At 39.4% G+C, this 18,511-nt stretch overlaps 1 protein-coding gene across 1 annotated transcript; it reads right to left on the bottom strand.

Moving 5' to 3' along the window:
- Positions 1-16,511: 16,511 nt before the first annotated feature.
- On the bottom strand, positions 16,512-18,064 carry LOC109204821 (trichohyalin-like). The gene has a single exon (XM_019366769.2). The coding sequence runs from the start codon at positions 17,976-17,978 to the stop codon at positions 16,611-16,613; it is 1,368 nt and encodes a 455-aa protein (XP_019222314.1). The 5' UTR covers positions 17,979-18,064; the 3' UTR covers positions 16,512-16,610.
- Between the last annotated feature and the right edge of the window lie 447 nt (positions 18,065-18,511).

Below are 18,511 nucleotides of genomic sequence, written 5' to 3'. Positions count from 1 at the left end.
AAACAGAGCAGAGATACAGAGAAAGTCTTTTCATGAAAAAATGAAGATACTGAATGTTGAGTTTCCCCTAATCATGTGTGTGCAGTTGGGTGAATGAGGCTGTGTCGAGTGTTCAGACTGAGTAGAAATGCACTGTGCTTGTCCATTTACATCCTTTAGATCCAATCTTGACTCTTTTGCCCACTAAAATAATAAACCAGTACGTTTTTCTGTATGTAATATAATCTAAAGCATCCACAGTAACATTTTCCACCATACAACTGCACTCTAAGGTCAGCACGGTGGTGCAGTGGTTGGTACTGTTGCCTCACAGCAAGAAGGTCGTGCATGTGAATCTGCTGGCTGCTGTTTGCATGTTGTGTTCTCTGAGGGTGCTCCGGCTCCCTCTCACAGTCCAACAACTTGCTTTTTTAGGTTAATTGTTGATTCTTTTGGGAATTACAATCATCTATTGGGAATGTGATCATGAGTGGTGAACTGTAAAGTGTGTACCCTGAGTTTTACCTTGTGAAAGCTGGGATAGTCTTCAAGCCATCTCCAGCAACCCTTAAGTGCTTAAGAGGAAGGAAGAAGGGAAGGAAGGAAGGATAACTACAGTTTATGATCTCAGCTGTGATTATTAAAGGTTTGTGCTTTCTAGACATTCCCTGTAATAGAAAGAGCAGAGGGGTGTAGTACTTCATCACGGCCAGAGGGAGGCACTGTGGAACCATCAAACAAAAGACTCCAGTGCTGATAAGGCAACATGCTGTACATGGTGGCAACAGGTGGCAAACTCATCTGATCCATCCTCAGTCGCCCCAAATGAGCGTAAATGTGTTACTTTCCTTCAAGTCCTGTCATATTATTTTGTATCCACAAAACTATTAGAACAAAAATATTTAATTTAAAAAGACAAACCCAAATAGATTAATAGATCTTTTTTTGTCTTCATGAATATTTTCAGGAGAATAGAAGTAGTACTTATATAATGTGCCTGTTGCCTGAGATCCCATGACTGTAAGGTGACTGAGAAATATTTCTAATTTAAGAAAACTATGAAGGAGTTGATATTCGAAAGTTGATAAAGTCAAGAAGTGGAAAGAAAATCCTGAGCTGAATAAACGGGTGGAGAAGAAGAAATAATTTCAGTTGTGGTAACATAAAAAACTGACAACAGATGTGAAACAAACAAAAAAACAATCAGCATATAAAATACAATATTAAAGAAAGTAATAATCCTCTTAAAATGAGACAAATTACATAAGTCTGTTAGAATGAAATGTAACATGTTACAATTTAGAATTAATTATGAAACAAAAACAGGAGCTGATTTAAAATCGAATTACACTGAAAATTTACTTTATAGTTTGTATAATTTTATATTTTAGTTCACAGACCTTTAAAGTGCAAAAAAAACTAGGCTTCACTTCTCACTTTGTATTGTGGTGAAAAGATTTAACATTCATCAAAAAACCATGAAGGGACCCGTCCTATAGTCGCCGTTTTACAGATTTATTTACACAGGAATAAATGAATACAATGAATACAACGGCCATGAAACATCAAATTTACAAAGCCTTGTTCTTATAAATGTCATATCAAAAAGCATTTTCAGAGTGAAACAAGAAAGACAACAGTTTCTCATGCTCCAAGCTGTATCACTTGCAATGTAATCAATAATTGTATTTCCTCTTTTCTTCCTGTTAATACGGAGTTTCTTTACAAGAAAGTAAACAGCTGGCTGATTGTTGTCCAGTGTTTGCTCACTGCCAAAAATGTAAATTCTATAACTGTCTTGGTACCAGGGTTGCTGTCCCAGGGTTTTGAGTTTGGACTTTTTTCATTTAGTTTTTCTGTTTCTGTTCCCTGTTTTATTTTGGTAGTGTGCTATGTTTAGTTTTGCTTGCCCCATTTAATTAATCAGATTTGTTCCAGCTGTGTTTCCACCTCTTTCTCATTCTCCCATTGTAGTGGAGATATCAGGAATACACACGGTTGTGGCGCTGATTCACTCTTTAGCACTACGGTCACCCCGGTGTGTCGGCCAGAACACCACTTAAGGCCAAATTGTCTCAGAGTGTAGAAGAAGAAGCTTGAGGTTTGTTCTGAAACTTATAAACACCTGTATAAGAACAGAATAGACTTGTCCTATAAACTTTGGGGCCTTTCTACACTCATTATACTTTCTATCTCTGCTCCTGGTCACGTTGCTGTCAACTCCTCGTGTGTGCGCCTGTTTAATTTAGCCATTTGTGTTCAGGTCTCTTAGCTCCTATAATAAAACTGTTCATATTCCAAGCCAGCCTGCGAGTCCTCGCATTTGGTCAGTCCCAGCACCCATACCTGCTGCGAGGGAGAGAATGGCCAGCCGTCAACATGAGCGCCAGTACCAGCATCCAGAGCAGGCTGCTAGTCCTGCTCCACCTCAGCCAGAAGTCTGTGCTAAGCAGGCACCTGCCAAGCCGCCCAAGGTGTCCCATCACCTCCGTCGTTCCCCAGTGGAGCATTGCTGGCCATGCGGTCGGCCTCCTGAACTGCTGGATATTATTTTTTTAAATAAAAGGGCCAGGTTATTTTTTCTGGTTTTACCTCAATGCCAGGTGATGAGGATAATGAGCTATCTAGTTAAGTTCCCTTCAGTGCTGCTGGACTAAAAGCAGAGGGTTATTCTTGTCTGAATCTGTGATTTTTATGTAAACTTAAAGCACATGTCTGTGTTGTTTGTTAAGTAGCATTAGCAAAAGACATTCAAATTATTATAATTGCCTAGTTTTACAAATTGTGAAACTCACAAAGAAAGAGGACAGCTGTGGCTCATTACTGAATTGGCCATGTGCAACCATGAATGATGATAAGTATTAATAAACAAATGAGACACTGTTGGAACACAATGTTCTACATTTTTGTACTAATAGCAAAGTAAATTGTAAACTATTACAAACAGTTAGGTTCTCGAAACTGTAGAGTTACAGTAGATACATTAAATTAAAAAAAACTTTGCATTTTAAGGATTGTAGAGTACGTCACAAACATACAATCATTATTTAATGATCACATGTTTAAGAAACAGAAAAAAAAATTGATGCAAAAAAAAAGACTGTAAATTAAGGTCTCAGAGGGTCTGACCAGGGCCTCTTATACTTTCAGTTTTCAGTGTTTGCATCAAATTATAAACACTTGTATCTCCATAGTTAGCTACCATTAGTACATTAGTTATATGCGTATATTGCTCAGTCCTCTGTAATGTCCATTTTTATGTTAAGATATGCTACTGATTATCTGAGAAAGATGAATTGAATATTAAATGAAAAATCTAAAATTTGAATTATTACAAAACTGCACTATGGACTGGTGTCATGTTTAACAAACTTGCTGCTGGCTCTAACATTGGATTGGCTTCTGCTTCATTTCTATATTCTATTCCAGTGTCCTAAAAAAAGAGTTCTTTGTCTTTAAACGTCGTTAATGTTGCAGTCCTTAAAGGCATTCACCTGCTTTTTCTGCCACCTGCTGCGATGGCTCTTGATAGAACTTAAATATGTGGGATGATCTTGGACAGTTTAAAGTGGGCCTCTGTTCCTGTAAAGTAGACTGTGGTAAGGACCCGACACGCTCACTGGATTTCATTCACTATAGGTTAGTTTTATTTTCGTTCTGATGTTCCAGCATCAGTCACACAGGAACAGCTGCTTCTTCATCCCAGTCTCCGTCCCCGTCATCACTATTTAAAAATAGAGAGAAGAAGATGATCAGCTTGAGCAGTCACACCCGCCCTCTCAGCCACACCTCGGCACCGCCCTGAGAGCTCACTGTAACACCCCTCCGCTGCAGCAGGCCGGAGACCACACCCCCGCCACATAGATCATATCACTACTGTGAGATAAAAGTGAAAGAGCAGCTCACAGATCAGTGGGAAGTCGCATCAGGAGAACATTAAGTATTTGTAGCGTGTGATTCCCTTGTGTTTTCAGTCTGTGAAACGGCTGTTTGTCCCTTCACCAGGCAGGTAAGATCAGCAAAACTGCACCATAGGATGGTTTATACCTAAGATTTTTTTTAAAAATATATTATTAACATAACAAGAGGAAACATAGATTTGATTCTTTATTTATTCATTTCTTTTATTTTCTTTCATTTTCTCTTAAGCTCAAAGGCTGTTTTTATTTCCACAGTGATGGCAGCAGCAGTGTTCAGGAGCAGAGGACTGGCTGGTGTCAGAAACACCAACGTTTTAATCCTCATCTTTCTGCTGTCCCTGGTTTATGTCACAAATTCACTGATGAAAGTAAGAACAAAGTCACTGCTGAATTAACTGTTGCTGAAGGTACTTCTATGAAACATTTATTTGCAAATGTAAAACTACAGTCACTATGTAAGTCATTATAAGCATATCAGAGTTTAAATGGACGCATCCCGTTTTTGTAAATTTAAAAAAATTCTGACAAGTTTCTTAGAACAACTTAGGAAATCAGAAAAAGCAAAAGCAGCCAGAAGGAAGGCGGGTCAGTCAGTTTCATCTCTATTGCATGTTATCAGTCAAATTTGGTCATGTAGGAAACAACAAATGCGTATGAGTCATATCAGTGCACACTAAGAGAACTGCAACTCAGTCTGACTGTAGAAGTAAGTTTGACTTATATCCCCATGAAGTTATACATATGTAACTTTATTAAATTAATTTGGTACATGTTGTAGTAAACAGAGAATGTCTTTTGCTTTTCTGATATTGCCCAATAATTCATTAATGTTCGATTATATTTTTAAACATTATACATGTGTATGTAATTTGTATGTAACTGTATCATGTGAAGATTTTCTCTTGCGCTTTCTTTGTCAAGCCCTAAAGTTAAAATAAATCAGAGCTGATGCTTCTTGTACAAACTGTAGCATCCTCCCCCGCCCACTTACAATGGAGACGATGACTGTCTTTCTTTGCTTCCTAACTTTTCTTGAATTGTTCTTGAAATTAACAATTCTGAAGTTTATGGATTTTATAAAATATAAAACTGCAAAAATTATGTACAAAGCCAGACACAGTACCAGGAAATGTACAGAGGATGAATTGAGGGGAAAATTAAATATGAAGACCAATGTTCCCTCTAATTTTTCATGTGTCTGAGCGAACACACAAACTCCCTGAGCGGTCCCTTGGACCACTGTGAGCGACATCAGACGTGTGCACTGTGGTCACGCCAGCATCTAATCCATCCAAGTTACATGGTTTATTACAATAATCAAATTACAGCATTTACATTTATGTTAGACTACTTTTAATTAACTGCTTTAGCCCACTTACAATGAAAATTTAAAAAATCCTGTTCATGACCTGTGTAGTATGTTAACACTATTGGAAGTAAAAATAACTTTAACTCCAATTTTGAAAACACAACTTTTTCTTTTTTTTCTTCATAAAGCTCTGACTTGTATTATGAGTCTGAGTCTGTGGTCTGGGAGAGTCCTGTAACTCTCTGTCTGCAAAATACAGTATATAATGACCAATGCTGGGCAATTAATTATATAGTTACTACTTCAAAAAAGTAACTCAGTTTGGCAAACAACAAAGTTTTTTGCAGCTATTTATTTTTTTTAATGCAGCCAAGGCGTTTTTAAATGAACATTTCAAACTATTTACAGAACAATCAGCTGTTCTGCATCAAATCTGATGCCACACAAATTATTTGTGCCACTCCAAAAAATAATTTCTGTCCACTATGAGATAAAGGAGAACAACAGCCTGATACCTGCAGGCCTGACAACAGGAGATGTATCACTCCTGTAACACCAGTAACATTCAGCAGCCGCCTCAATGTTCTGACACACCAACAAAACTTTTGACTACACTACACACTAACTACACACTAACTACACAAGATTTGCGCTAAACGTCTCAAATCTCTCACATGTCAGAACACCGCCGTCACTCCTAAAACTTCCCCCCGTTTCTTAACAACTAGATGCCACGTTGCCATATCATTTTTTGATTGGTCGACACGGTACTTTTTTCGACCAATAGGAAAGGGTGGGGGTTTTTTGGTGTTGTTTTTGCTCACAGGCGGAGAGTGCTTTGAGCGGTTTCCTTATAAAACGCCGTTTTTACCGTTTCTTCCCGCAGTAAATATAAACAACGATAGTATTCAGGAAGAAAACCAAACATTGCAGATATTTTTATCATAACTCTGGTTTTACGTGGCCTATCAACACAATTTAAAAACTGGTATAAAGTCCACACTTTTCCCGTCAATTGTTCCGTCTGTCCTGCTCACATCTCCAATGGTTGTACACGTTGTCATTAACGTGGCTTCACTGCACATCAGCCACGCCGCTTTGCTAGCTAAACACCGGTGTCGGCACATAAGGACGCTGTCATAGCCTGTCAACGACGTTGATTGGCTGCGTGTATACGAATGTGAATCGCATTATTGGCTGGTCTATAGGATAAGGTGGCATCGTTCTAATCCCATACAGGAGCAGCCAGTCACTTACTGACTAACACTGCAAAACAGAATTGTTAAAGTTTTAATTTTAATTTCAATTCAGGTTAGATTTTTTTGTGCGCAACGCAGATTTTCTGTGCGCAGAGACCGTGCCAGCAGTGCGCAATTGCGCACGTGCGCAGCTTAGAGGGAACATTGATGAAAACTCTTAAAGCACGGACAAGGGTTAAAACCTTTTGTTTTACCATTTGTGAGGTAAAACTGTGGAACAGTTTTCCTGTGAACCTACAGCAATGTTCAAGCATTAGTCAGTTCACAAAGATGTTTCAAAAACTGCTTTTGGAAGAAAATGAAAGTAATAAAGTTGTAGACTTTTAGTCAAGACCGCCTAAACCAAGACCAAGACAATACCAAGATTAGAGGGTATCGAGACCAAGACAAGACAAGACCAAGACCAAGACAGAGACAAAAAGGTCTTTAAACTGCAGCCAGATGCTGCTTTGTTTACAGGTGTCAGGCATATTTATGTGTTTTTGCGATGCACTCGCACAGCTCTCCTCACCGCTGTCTACTGTCTCACTCACTTACTGAGAGGACAGACGCACGCTCCACTTGACTGCAAAGCAGATAGTGCTATTAGAAATTGAAATAAAGTAGAAAAACTTACTTTTTGGCATACAAATTACTTTTTTTCGTGTTATATTGTCTGTGTTTGACAAAATGTGCTGATTTTTCACATGTGATAGCAGAACTGAATTGGGCATGCACAGGATGAGTCACATCATTTGAAACTTAGCCCTGATTGGAGAAATTGGAAGTGTTACAACCAGGGGCGGATCTAGAGAAATTTTCTTAGGGTGGCATGAGGGTGGCAAAGAAATCAAATGGGGTGGCAAAATCAAAGCCTTTTTTCCCCCCAAACATATGCAGGTGGTTACATATGGTTAACATGATTCAAATGCAGTAAGTATACACGTTATAGTCTATAACTTAATTATTGTCTGTAGCCCACATAATTACACACTTTAGTTACATAAAACATGTGAGTTTTGATGTTATGTACTGTATAGCCTGTATAATAAATAAATATGTAGCCCAATAAGTATAAAATCCAGAAAGCTACACAACATGAGGTGGTTCGTTTACAAACACAAGTCTAACTTAAGTTTCACTGTTTTTTGTTAGAAAACAGTCACATTGTTACAGCTTAAATTACACAAAATGTCAGAAATCTGCACTGTCATCAACAAAAATTTAAACCTAATTTTTCATGATTTGTTGGATTAACCCACTGAGGTCTGAAATACAACCGGCCATTTTTGATTCTTTTTGAGTTTACATTTGTATTTCATCCTCAAATTGTTTCATTTTATTTTTCCCCTTGCCATGTTTGGTGTCATTCTTTACAGCTCAACTGAATTCAGTTGTTTTTTTTCATTGACATACTGCACTAGTACTACTATTACTATTAATAGTACTATTACTGATCTGAAATCCCACAAAGAACTTAAAATCCTAGTAGTATTTTTTACTGTAAAAAAAACCACAGACATGTTGAGTAAATTTTTATAACTTGAAATGCAAATATAAATTGTACATTTTGTAAACATATACAACTATTTATCTAAAAATGCAACCTGCCATTTTTTTCATTTTCTACAACCATTCAAAAATACTACTAAAACTAAAATGAGCTTGACTCCCTTATAGAGCTGTGAGTTTGTACATAGTAATAGGAAAATAGTGTGCTGTGTAATTCTTGCAGTCTGTCTTTCTCCCAGTTTAGCCGTGAAATACAATGTTTTCTACAGTCATTGGTGCCAACAGAAAGCAGAAGTTTAAATTTGGGTGTTACTTTGCCCAGCCTGCTACCATAGAAGAAGAATGTAGACCAATAGTACCTTAACGATTTCCACTGATCGTTTCCGTGTAAATCTCAGCTGAGATCAGGATGAGAGAACTCAGCACAGTCTTTCTAAGTTGTGTAGAGGTTATTCATTTAACGTGGCTTTGTTGGTTTGTGAAAAATACATTTCCCGATGTTCCTTTCCACAGATTTCATCCTTCATCAGTCTGTTGCCTCACAATCGTTGTCTGTTGACACATTCAGCTATAAGAATGATGTCTACGTGGCCATTTCTGCTCCCAGCACAGAGAGCTGTATGATTTTCCAGTGGGACCACATAGAAATGAACTTCAGGACTTATGATAATATCACAGGTAAAGTTTGATTTCGCCTTCTGCAGGAAATGTGTCCTAACTTACTACATAACTGGAAACCCCTCTTGATCCTGCAGCGCAACCTTCTAACCATTTAAGTCCTCACAGGCTGTGTCGACCCAACGTGTAGTTACATCTCTCAGGAGGTGCATGTCAGGTTACGTGGAAGGTTGGGTGAAGGGTTAAAGGGAGTTTCCAGTGACACTATAAGTTAGGAAGTCTAAATCACACATTAGGCTAACAAACACTCCCAGAATGCTTGAGCTGAGTTTTATTCTCAAGCGATTCATGTGTTTCTCTGCCCTTTAGGTCAGTCTATTGTGGGGTGCAAATCTGTTATCATGGAAAATGAGGTGTTTGTCATTGTGGCTCAGCTGTTTGGTGGTTCCCACATTTACAAGTTTGATGACGAGCAAAGCAGGTTCAAAGAGAAAGGACCTTATGAACTGTTAAATATCCACACCTTCATAGTTTTCACTCACAAATTAGAGCTGGGTCTAGATGTATCGTGACTATTTCTATTTCTGCACAATAATAAACACAGAGAAAAACCCAACAATCATATGACCCCCTATGAGCAAGCACTTTGGCGACAGTGGGAAGGAAAAACTCCCTTTTAACAGGAAGAAACCTCCAGCAGAACCAGGCTCAGGGAGGGGCGGGGCCATCTGCTGCGACCGGTTGGGGTGAAAGAAGGAAAACAGGATAAAGACATGCTGTGGAAGAGAGACAGAGATTAATAACAGATATGATTCGATGCAGAGAGGTTTATTTACACATAGTGAGTGAGAAAGATGACTGGAAAGGAAAATCTCAATGCATCATGGGAATCCCCGGCAGCCTACGTCTATTGCAGCATAACTAAGGGAGGATTCAGGGTCACCTGGTCCAGCCCTAACTATATGCTTTAGCAAAAAGGAAAGTTTTAAGCCTAATCTTAAAAGTAGAGATAGTGTCTGTCTTCCGAATCCAAACTGGAAGCTGGTTCCACAGAAGAGGGGCCTGAAAACTGAAGGCTCTGCCTCCCATTCTACTTTTAAATACTCTAGGAACAACAAGTAGGCCTGCAGAGCGAGAGCGAAGTGCTCTAATAGGGTGATATGGCACTACAAGGTCATTAAGATAAGACGGGGCCTGATTATTTAAGACCTTGTATGTGAGGAGCAGGATTTTGAATTCAATTCTGGATTGAATTCAAAATCCTACAAAAAACGATGAGTTCCATGTTAAAATGTAAAATAATAATGTTTGAAGTTCTTTTAAAAATTCTGTAATTCCTTTTAAAAGTAATACAATATGTTTAATGGGTTTAAAAGAGCATTTGAATTATATATAGTTCATTTTTACAAGTATGCTGCTTTACTGTGACGAGGGAAGTGAATGTGTTTGTGATCAGTAGCTGGATTGACAGAAGTTGTGACGGAAAGTACAAGAAGTTTGTGCATATGTAAGTGTGTATGTATGAACTGGACCATCAGTTTGACAATCTTTGTTGATGTGCATATTTTGCATCTTATGTACAGAAAACATGCCCTCCACCTTTTGGAAACATGACTACAGAGCCGATAAAAGCAGTATAAAAACATTTGATGTTGAAAAGACATCCACAACGACCACATTTGGACTATAATTAGCCGGTACACGGAGGTCCTCTGGATGTCAAGATTAGACGTTCCGTAGACACACCGCTTGGCACGTCAGTGAATCAAAATTGTACGTCCAAAAATGAAATAGAAAAGACGTCACTCTGATGTCACTGATCGCAGTGGATCCTTACCAATGATTGTAGAAAAATGCTTCAATGTGAATGATATCAAGCTTTACCATTCTTTTGTATGATTTTGTTTACACTTAAATGTTACTCTAATGATATAGGCCTAGGCTAAGATTAATGAGTTAACAGCTTTATTGCTAAGCTTCTAAAGAAATTAAAAGCAGGTTTAGGAGCAACAACTCAAAACAAGAACTTTTCTCAGATAACACACAAAAAAGGAACACAGCTGAGCGAGAGAACACAACAACCCACATAGCAAAATTGGTATGGCCCGGATCTGGCCCACACAATGCGCTTACACATGGCCCACATACCGCAAAAAATGATGGCATTTTTCATTAAAACTGTGAATTCAAATGACAAGAGGCCATAAACTATGGTGGTATAATACCTAATTTAACTCAATTTTATTTGGACTTTGCTATAAGAATTGTGCTAACAGCATTTGGCTCTGTTTTTGGAACCAAACTGATTGTGTCACTGTGAAGATGAAACATTTTAATCTGTTCTATGTTTTAGAGAAAAGCCTGAAGCATTGCATTTCTGCAGTTGGCTACACTGTAGTAGTTTGTTTGCTTATTTTTTGCAGGCTTTTGAATTCCAATTCCCTGACAACTGTAAGAGATGATGCATTCTCAGGCCTACCACATCTGGAGTACCTGTGAGTTTCTTTGTAGTTGTTGTTGTTGTTGTTTTAATCAAAGTACTTCGAAGACAAGAACAGAGGCTTCACAGCATGATGAAGTTATGCTGTGAAATTGAAGTTATCATACCTCAATAAAGCTCTACATCAGTTCAGTGAAAAGAGACTTGCGATTGTTTTAAAAGGAATGAGGCTTTTTTGTTGGATGCTGGCATTTTTCCAGTGGGGTAGGCAGTTGTTGGTTACACACCCTCTAGTGGTTCCAGTAAAACTAGAAAACAATCTTTGTTTCTCTTTTCATTCATCACACCAAAGTACACCAGCTTCTTTACTGGGTACACCTTGTTATTACTCAGACGCCTTTTTACCTTCAGAACTGCATTATTTATTTCTGGATTAGTTTCAAAGAGGTGCTGGAAACAGATGTTGGTCCATGTTGACATGATAGCTTTGCTGCAGTGGCTGCTGACTTGTTGTTTCACATGATGCAAAAATCCTGTTCTTCCCCCTCCCAAAGATGCTCTGTTGGAGTGAGACCTCGTGACTGTGGAGACCATTTGAGAACTGTGAACTTATTGTCATGTTCAAGAAACCAGCTTGAGATCAAGTTCCTGAGTACCACCATCTCCCAGGACCTGAAGTGGGAGACCAACATCAACTCCATCCTCAAAAAGACCCTGCAGAGGATGTACTTCCTGAGACAACTGGGGAAGTACAGTCTTCCACAGGAGCTGCTAATCCAGTTCTACACTGCAGTCACTGAGTCTGTCCTGTGCTCCTCCATCACAGTCTGGTATGGTGCAGCCACTAAACAGGACAGGAGCAGACTGCAGCGGACTGTACGGGCAGCAGAAAGGATCATCGGCACCCCTCTGCCCTCCATCCAGGACCTGTACCTCTCAAGAACCAGGAAACGGGCAGGGAAAATCATCACAGACCCCTCACACCCTGGACACAGACTTTTTGACCCGCTGCCCTCTGGCAGACGGTATAGAAGCCTGCAGACCAGGACCACCCGACACAGGAACAGTTTCTTTCCCCTCGCCATCTCCCTTCTAAACAGTTGACCTGTCGTACTGCTCCCACTGCCAGACTGCAACTGCACCTTATGTACATTCTGTAGTATTCATTCCACCTCATTTCATTTCTGTCATCCTGTATTCTATGTATATAAGTTTAGATTGGTTATTTATAGTTGGTTTACACAGCTTTGTGTATGTATGTGTATGCATGTGTAATGTGTATATATAGACACGTGTGTGTGTGTGTGTGTGTGTGTGTGTGTGTGTGTGTGTGTGTGTGTGTGTGTGTGTGATTTACATTGCTGTGCTTGAGAGTCACCATCTACCGGAACCAAATTCCTTGTATGTGTCTGCACATATACATGGCCAATAAACACGATTCTGATTCTGATCATTTGAGTTTTGTAACATGGCAAATGCGCATGATCAGCAACAATACTCAGGCAGGCTCTAGTGTTTCAATGATGTGGCCCAAAGTGTGCCAAGAAAATATCCTGAACCATTAATATAAGGCAGGATGGAACCATGTGCTCATCTGCTTACGCCAAATTCTGACACTAGTATCCAAATGTTGCAGCAGAAGGTGAGACTTATCAGACCAGGCATCGTTTTTCCAGTCTTCTGCTGTCCATTTTTTGGTGAGTCCCTGTCATTGTAGCCTCAGTTTCCTGTTCCTCTTAGCTGAAAGAGTGGCACCAGATGTGGTATTCTGCAGTTGTCCGCTTCAAGGTTCAGCATCTCATGTGTTCAGAGATGGTCTTCTGCACACTTCAGTTTAACCTGTTGTTATTTGAGTTTCTATTGCCTTCCTATCAACATTAAGCAGTCTAGTCGTTCTCCTCTGACCTTTGGCAGCAAAAGGGTATTTTTAGCCAGAGAACTGCTGCTCACTTGATATTTCCAGGTTTTTTTGAACAGTTCTCTGTAAACCCTAGAAATGATTGTGCTGAGAAATCCCAGCAGATCAGCATTTTCTGAAATACTCCACAACCATGCCACATTCAAAGTTGCCTAAATCATCTTTCTTCCCCATTTTGAAGCTCAGTTTGATTTTCAGAAAGTCGTCTTGACCATGTCTACATGCATAAATGTATTGAGTAGCTGCATATGATAGTGGAACAGGTGTACCTAAAACATGACTGGTGAGTCTATATGCACATATTCCAAAGTCTTGCAAATTACAAAATAAACAAAGCCTTTCACTGAACCATTGCCCCAGAATAAATACACAACAAGCAGGTTCAAAGAGAAAGGACCTTATAAACTGTTAAATATCCACACCTTCATAGTTTTCACTCACAAATTAGAGCTGGGTCAAGATGTATCGTGACTATTTCTGAATGGCCTTGCACTCATGGATCCTCAGACTTTCTGAAGTACTACCCTTTCATAACTACTTCTATTCTCTTAAAAATACCACTGAAGTTCATGATGGGTTAAGAAAGAGACATTTAATTGAATCTATCTGGATTTATCTTTTTTTTGTTTAATATCTTTCTCTTAGTAGTTTCATGCAGCTATAAAAATACATCAGGACCTGAATGAACGTAACAAATTTATTCTGATTTGCGGTGACTGATGATGGATTGAATGATTTTGCCACCTACCTGTATCCTCATACCCTGTGGTAACGTACAGTACCTTGCCTTATCAACACTGGGGTCTTTTGTTTGATGGTTACACAGTGCCTCCTTCTGGCCGTGATGAAGTACCACACCCCTCTGCTCTTTCCATTACAGGGAATGTCTAGAAAGCACAAACCTTTAATTATCATAGCTGAGATCATAGAGTGTAGCCGTTTGTTGGAAGGTGTCTTTGTAGATGCTGTAGATTATAATGCATACAGTAGGAAGCAGTGGTTTGTTGTTACAGTTAGTAAAATATCCAGGACTTGACCTTATACAAATTCATTAACAGAGAATCGCCATTTAGATACAACTTTTAGATCTGCTGTAATATAATGTGGCAAAGTACAGAGAAACTTTATCAGTATTGCAAAGGAGCTGTGTTTAGATCACAGGTGTCGAACTCCAGGCCTCGAAGGCCGGTGTCCTGCAGGTTTTAGATGTGTCCTTGATCCAACACAGCTGATTCAAATGGCTAAATTAACTCCTCAATGTTAGAGTGAATTGTTAAATGTTTGTCATTTTTATTCTTACCATTTGTACTTTAACTGTGTGTTGAAAGGAATTCTTTTGTTCTCCCCTCCTCAGATTCTCGAGGTTCTGGGTGAGGGGCTATAGTGTTTTATTGCAGATACATCCTATCTGGAAGATCTGCTTCTTTTGATGTGGTAAAACTTCCTGCCCTTTGTATGGCTTCACTGTGTTATCTAGGGTAAACCATAGATTGGGTGTGGGGAGGTTACCCTCTTTATGACCTAGGATGTTGTTCCTGCTTTATGACCCTTTTGGTCAGCAGCACACACACACACACACACACACACACAGGCAGGGTATTCCTTGTTCACATGTGTACCGTTATATGTTAATGACCCTATGCATATTCAAGTAACCACAATAAAAGGAGTGCTATGGGGAACCTGGCTGAGAGTCTGACGGAGGTCAAGTAGGTGGAACGACACTTGGCTCCAGGCAGGCCTCCCTCATGCATGAGTAACCCAAAGGACTTTGCCTACTTCGTGTCTTGCTTGCTGTGTAACCACATTGCCTTTAACGTTCCAGCGAATAGGTTTAAGCTACGAACCTATCACTCAACATGTCTTGAACTTCTCCAGATGCCTGCTAATGAACTAACCATTTGATTCAGGTGTGTTGGATCAAGGACACATCTAAAACCTGCAGGACACCGGCCCTCGAGGCCTGGAGTTCGACACCCCATGTTTAGATGATGTCAGGGAAAATAAACCTCCTGATATGTTTAAAAGAAAAACAGTTTTGCCCAATTAACAATATTTTTTTTACTAACATCTGAACTCAGAAGCATCAGATGCAGAATTTGTATGACCACAAGGAAGGAAAATAAATGTACATGTAAATATATCTTCAAGCTTTCACATTTTTATTCTGCTTTTGGAAATGCTGAATGTTGACAAGCTCCAAAATGTACATAAACCAAGGATTGTAATGTCACCACCTGTTTGAATGGACCTTTGCACTTACAAAACTCAAATGTTACTGCAGCCTGCAAGAGCATGACATTCAAAAAAGGGTGTTTGCCAAATTCTTTTTCGATAAACCTAACAAAGACTAAAAGTGCTTCTAGGTTAACAATATGCAAGCGTTACAATTCTTTTGTATGATTTTGTTTAAACCTAATGAATGTTCCTCTTACAAATATGATGTAATATCAAAATAAATCTGTGAAAACATGACAAATTTATTTGTGTCACTGTAGTGATTAATCACTGACACTGATCATTAAAAATAAAACTTCCCTTCTTTCCCTAAAAATCCCCCAAAACCCAAAAATGGACATTATGATTGTAAAGTTGCACAAAGAAAGAAGAAACATTCAGTACTGTCTGGTGTTTGAATGGTCACAGATGCAAAATTGTAAAACCTTATAATGTGCAGTGTGTATGCAATCTAACCAGCACTAAAATCTCACCATTATATTCTGGCGTTCACATGTCAGTATTTCAGACACTCAGACACTTAAACATCTCAAACCCACTGTCAAATATGCTGGTTCGAGTGTGGTGATTTGAGCTTCTTCTGCAGACACAAGCAATAAAGCACCTTGCAGTCAACGAACTCCTCTGTATGCCAAAGTGTTTTAGAGTCAAATGTGAGGCTGTCTGTCCGACAGATAAAGCTTCTTCTAAATTAGGCCATGCAACAGGATAATGACCCCAAGCACAGCAGCAAATCTACATCATGGAAGTCCAGACCTCAACCTGACTGAAATGCTGTGTATAAAGGAATGCTTGCAAATGTCATTGATTTGAAGTTATTGCTGCTAACTGCTGGTTCTGTTAACGACTCAATCATAGAATGATTACGATATCAAACTAAAACAAATGCCTGAATCCTAAATTGTGGATATCCTATTGTGGTGATCTAAAATGTAACACTAAATGTGATTAAAACACTAATAATCTGGACTCCAGGGCTGAACGACCGCGAGGATCACCAGCCCGAGGAAAACACAAAATACACATGACTCTGTGACAAAGACAATTCATTCTTGAATGAAGACATTGATCAGACACATTTAAAATGCAGCCAATTGTGTTTATTATTAAATTATTGGGGAAATAGAAGGGGGTGGGGGGGGGGCAAGGAAAGGGATAGAAAGGAGGAAAGAGATAGAGGAGAGAAAACCCCAACAATGCCCTCTGAGCAAGCACTAGGCGACGGTGGATAGGAAAAACTCCCTTTAAAGGAAGAAACCTATGACAGAACCAGGCTCTAGAGGGGGCAGTCAACTGTCGGGACTGGTTGGGGGTGAGGGTGAAAAGAGAGAGAGGGGGAGGGAGATGGGACAGGTGTTAGGAGTTCAAGGGAGCTAGGGGAGGGAGAGGTGTCAAGGTGTCAGGAGAGAGGGAGAGGGCAGGAGAGGGGAGGTCAAAATTACGATGGAACAGAGGTGGAGGAAGACGAGGTGACATCAGCAGTGGAAAAACCAGACAAAGCATGAGTGTCCTTCCTCCAGAAGAAGCGGAAGCGTTTCTTCTTCTTTTCCAGGAGCTTTTCCACGAGAACCTTTTTCTCTAGGATCAGGTTTCTCAGCTGATCGATTGTTTCTGTATTCTCCTTCTCAAGTCTCCTGCATGTTTTCTCCACTTCTTCTAATTCGGCTTGTTTGTCTTTGAGCCTTTCTTTCAACTCATTAGAAGTTGCCTCCTGCATTACCTTTGCCTCCTGCATCTCTGTATAACGCTCTTGTAATTTGTTGTGAGCGTCTTCTAACTGTTGACTTTTCCTCTCCATTTCTTCAAGTTTGCACTGCAGGTCTTCATTTGTTTTCTGGAGTTGCTGCTTTAGCACCTGCACCTCAGTGTTTTTGCACTTCAAGGTGTTTGAAAGTTCCTCGAGTTTGGTGTTTTTTGTCAGCATGTCACTGAGCTGACTCTGCATCGCTGAGCATTGTTTTCGCAGTTTCTCCTTCTCTCCTTCCATTTCAGTTGCTTTGTAGTTCATTTTCTTGTAAAGTTCTTGCAGCTTTTGGTTTTCCCTCTCAAAGCCCTGGAGTAAACGTTTGTCTTCTTTCTGCTTTATGTCCTGTTGTTCTTTCTCTTGAAGCAGCTCTTGATATTTCTGCTTGTGCACTGCAGTTTTATCAAGTTTTACTTCCAGGACTCGGCATTTTTCCTCCATGCTTTGGAGTTGGCACCGCATGTCTCTCTGGTTTCTTTCCAGTTGTTCTTTTTCTTGAAGAATCTGGTTATTTCTTTGCAGTGCTTTATCAAGCTTTGTTTTCAGCTCTCTGTAGTTTTCCTCCGAGTCTTCAAGCTTGCTTTCTTTCTGTTTGATCGGTTGTTGCTTTTTCTCTAGAAGCAATGCTTTGTATTTGATCCCCAAGTTTTGGAGTTCTATGTCCTGCCGTTTCTTCTCTTGGAGGATTTCTGTATTTTTTTGCAGAGCTTCATCAAGCTTTAATTGCAGCTCCTGATCCTTTTTGTCCTTGTCTTTCTCATTTTTCTTCTGCTGGAGGATTTCTTTGAGTTTTTCTATTGCTTTATCAAGCTTTGCTTTGAGCTCAAAGTTCCTTCCACGCATGTCAAGGAGTTCCATTTCTTTCTCCTTTTGAATATCTTCCTTTTCAAGAAGCTGGCTGAACAATTTATTGACTTCAGCGCTCTTTCTCTCATTTTCTTCTCTGAGGAAGATAATCTCCTCTTCCAAGCACATCTTCTGAACTTGAATATTCTCTTCTTGAGCCAGAAGAGGAGAGCTGGGCTTTACTTTTTCTTTTCCTGTGTGTTTTTTCAGAGACATGATGGAAAGTGTAAAAAGTCACTCTGAAAAGGATCCAGTTGTTTTGAAAGGCTTCTCTCTCAAACGTTTCAATGCTGCGAACATAAATGCTGCGAACAACGAACTAAAAGTTGTTGCTTCTCACTCCTATTTATGGGTTTTTAGGATAAAAGGCTCAAAGGATCAAAGTGGTGGTAAGATTCTAAATGGGCGTGATGTCACGATTCTGGAAGCCAAAGAGGTTGTCACATGACATTTCTGGGATTTTTTACTTGGACAAATTATCACAATAGCTAATGTCCATTAAACTGAACTCTGGGACTTACCTAACACTAATATTTCATATATTACTTCAACACACTAATTTAATTAAAGGGTTTTGTATTAAATTATAATGTAATAAAAAACCACAGTGCACATGTGCAAGTAACAGTAGCCAGCTGCTGCCACAAGAGGGTGACGAATTAAAGGTTCACAGAGAGATCTCTTTACTTTGGGACATTTAAACAATGTGTATTATTACATTTGATTAAACAAGCACTGCTTTTCCTCCA

This window comes from Oreochromis niloticus, linkage group LG13 (assembly GCF_001858045.2).
Source record: "Oreochromis niloticus isolate F11D_XX linkage group LG13, O_niloticus_UMD_NMBU, whole genome shotgun sequence".
Lineage (NCBI taxonomy): Eukaryota > Metazoa > Chordata > Actinopteri > Cichliformes > Cichlidae > Oreochromis > Oreochromis niloticus.
The sequence above is the reverse complement of the archived record's forward strand: the minus strand, read 5'-3'. Positions and strand labels throughout refer to the sequence as shown.